The sequence below is a fragment of the Pygocentrus nattereri genome, unplaced genomic scaffold (assembly GCF_015220715.1).
Source record: "Pygocentrus nattereri isolate fPygNat1 unplaced genomic scaffold, fPygNat1.pri scaffold_113_arrow_ctg1, whole genome shotgun sequence".
NCBI classification, from domain to species: domain Eukaryota; kingdom Metazoa; phylum Chordata; class Actinopteri; order Characiformes; family Serrasalmidae; genus Pygocentrus; species Pygocentrus nattereri.
The window spans coordinates 33,755-37,212 of NW_023618287.1; the positions used below are offsets into that span (position 1 = coordinate 33,755).

Genomic DNA, 3,458 nt, shown 5'->3' on the forward strand with positions numbered 1-3,458 from the left:
AGTGGCTGCAGATTTTCATTCCACCAAAGCAAAAGCAAACATGGTCAGTTGTTTGTAGAATAAGCAATTAATTAAATGAACAGAATCAGGTGTGTGACAACTCCTGATCTGCCTTCCTGTGTTCTTATTACAGACTCAATGACAAATGTAGGAGGAGTCTTTACATATTTGAACAGTAGCAGCAAATCTCTCTTCATTATCTGAACACTGGGACTACAACGATGTGTCTGTGCTCTCTGATTGTCTTTATGATCATACTAAGTAAGTGTAGCAGTTTTTTCCACTTTTTTATACTGATGTGTATGTGAGTGATAAATTATGTTGTGTGCCAATTATTTTTTTTCTGCAACACTGAAAGCTTATTAATGTTTTCAAATTAATTACATTTTTCTACAGGGAACTGTGTTTCACAGTTAATAGCACCACTAGAGGACAAAATGCAGGTGCATGCTCTCGAAGGTGAGAGAGCTAATCTCTCCTGCCAGTATGAGAAAGCAAACTATCTGTTTTGGTACCGTCAGTATCCTGGATCCAGACCAGAGTATCTACTGACGATCATCCCATCAACAAAATCTGTAACTCCAGTCCTCCAGCAACTGAAAGCTGAAGTGGATGGAAACAGAGTGGATCTGTTGATCTCCTCTGCTGCAGTATCAGACTCTGCACTCTACTACTGTGCCATGAGGCCCACAGTGACAGGAAACCCAGCTACACTGTACACAAAGTGTTTCATATGACTCACACAGGGCAGTGCTGTTATCAACAGGGGGAGCTATTTGTCTTTTTTCATTTAGACTTTCAGCTTTTTAAACCTCCAGGCTAGAATACTAGATTGCTCTGGAACACAACTCTTTATCAAGTTGACAACAAAAAGCTGATGCTGCTTTTCTAAACTTTACACACATTTATCATATTAGTGTTTAATCAGCAGATACACAGAAAAACGTTTCTGGAATCATATGACATCATAATGTTCTACTATTATGATACAAACAGATTTGCATTTTGCAGTGTGTGATGTAATTTGTTAAACTTTTCCCTTTTTCCTTATTTACGTACTCAATATAATTCTGATTCAAATTCTGGTGAATACCAGAATCTCATCTGATTTAATCTTTTAAGATTTAATCTGATATCACAGCGCAACAACAGTTTTGGGTCTATTTTAGCAGAAAGGTTTGAATATGTCATTTTGGTCTCATGATTAAGTTCTTAATGTAAAATAAATACAGCAGTTTAGTCCTCAATGTCCCTTTAGTTTTATTTTCAAACTTTCTGGACTGTGTGATTAAGCTTTGTAGGAATGCTTTGCTGCAGCACATTTCCCAAAAACAAGCTTATTCATCTCTGCTTTGTGTGGAATTCCTTTTTAACAATTAGGCCTGAACTACAAAAAACATGTCTAACAATGAATTACTGTAGACATTATTAATTACTTAAGGAATAGATTTGAGAAACCAGCTGACAGTGTTATGCATAATTTCCCAGAAGAGAGTAGGGTTTAATTTTCATTTGCTAAAGGGCTGAAACAGAGTTATGTGATGAAGTGAGAGACCACATGTAAGAGAAGACATGTAAGTAATGTAGTTCAAACATGGCATTCTCTGTTTATGTCTGACTTCTACTTGTACTTTCCACTGTAAATATAATCAGTATATATATTTGGATTATAATTTGTATTATTTAAGAATATAACACACAGTACACATCATATAGACTGGGAACAAAAAAGAAATGAGAGCAGGGGAAGGTGGGGGCAGTAGTAGTGATATGTCTCCCCCTCTATAGAGACTCTACTTGGACTCTCCCTTGCCCCACCCACTTGCACACCTGCAGGTGACCCTTGACTCTTTACCTTCTTTTTATAAAGCCATTTGTTTGGTAAAGAGTTTATGAAGTCTGTGTTTGTTTTGTTCTGAGCCTGTTTCTTTGTCTGGTTTTCCTTGTTCTTGACCCCTGCTTATCCTTATCCATCTCTAGTTTTCGAGGATGGCTCTGCCTCTTATTTTGCCAGTCTGTGTTTTGACCCCTGCCTTCTGTGACTGAGCACTGGACTGCCCCTAAAAACCAGCTCACAGTTGCAACCTGCTTCAACCTTTATATTACATATATAAAATATATATATTATATTATAGGCAGGCTATATAATAAAAAGAGTTAATGAATACTGGTAGCATGAATTATCATTTATTATCATTTATAGGAATAAACAAGGATCTAAGTCAGGAGTTGTTCTTCTAACATAACTTACAGACCACATCTTTCTGGAAACCTAAAACAACCAGGCAATCCCAAAACATAAGAAGAAAGATAGATTTTGAATTATTCTCACACATCTTGGAACTAGGATCTGTTTAATGTTTCATTAAGTGCAGTTCATGTGGTGTACAGTACATTCTATGAATAGCCTTGAAATGAATGGGCACATGTGCTAGATTTTTTGAGGTGATACAGAGATCATCAGCTATGGTAGAATCCCAGCCAGACAAGCTCTCTTTTCAATACAGACAGTATGCAATGGTTTAAAGTATTATTATTATTATAGTTTCTTTGAATTATCCTTTGCCTTTCCATCTCCATGCCATATTGATAAAGTAGTTGATGTACTGCCAAATGTATGCTGTACTCCTGGAAAGGGTGATCTTGAAGTGTGTGGAACCAAGATTACTTCAGTGCCTCTCCATGGGACTTTAGACTGTAGCCATTAAAATTCTCAGAGACCTAATCGGCCCAGGAATAAAATTTAAAATTAGGGAGGCCAAAGATACCCTGTGATTAAACACGCTTAGTACTGAGATACAAATTCCCTGACAAATTTGGAATTCATTTCATCAAAAAATTGAGAGGTAGGCATACACCTGACTATATAAAGAACAGGATTTTAGCTTGCGCTGAAATCTGTAAGGTACTCATACATTTATATCAATTTTGCCTTTTTGCATGATTTAATTGAAATGAAACTAAACAGTCTTTGACAAAGAATCCATGATCTTGATGTCTAAATAATGTAAATTAAGAAGATAAGACCAGGTGGAGGAATACTTGCCTTATTGATGTTGTTACATGGTATATTGATGATTTATCTCAATTCATTTTATACCTAGACAAATCAAATAAACTGAGGGGCAGAAAATTTATTTTCTTAACTAGAACTAGACTGTAGTAGGCAGTAGGCCTCCTTCAGTCATTTGTTGACAATGAATACTGCGCCCTAAGGGTTTGTAGTGTTACGACTAGAACAGCATTTTCGGTGACTGGTTAGTCCAATGCGGGAGTGGCAGTCTCTGCTGCACAGTGTGCAAATGTAGTTGGTCGTGGGGGGGGGGGGGTGTCAGTAACGATGCGTTTGTTGATTTCAGCATCTAAGGACAGGTTGTCGCTGATGGTGGAGCCAAGGTAGGTGAACTGGTGTACCACTTCAAGTTCGTAATTGTCGATGGTGATGACAGGCGGTGTGT

The 3,458-nt window shown here is 37.3% G+C and overlaps 1 gene segment (V, D, J or C); it reads left to right on the plus strand.

Annotated features, from left to right (window-relative positions):
• Window positions 1-219: 219 nt before the first annotated feature.
• On the plus strand, window positions 220-894 carry LOC119262962. The segment is given in 2 exon segments: window positions 220-261; window positions 397-894. Coding segments are annotated over 2 exon segments (381 nt in total).
• Window positions 895-3,458: the final 2,564 nt, after the last annotated feature.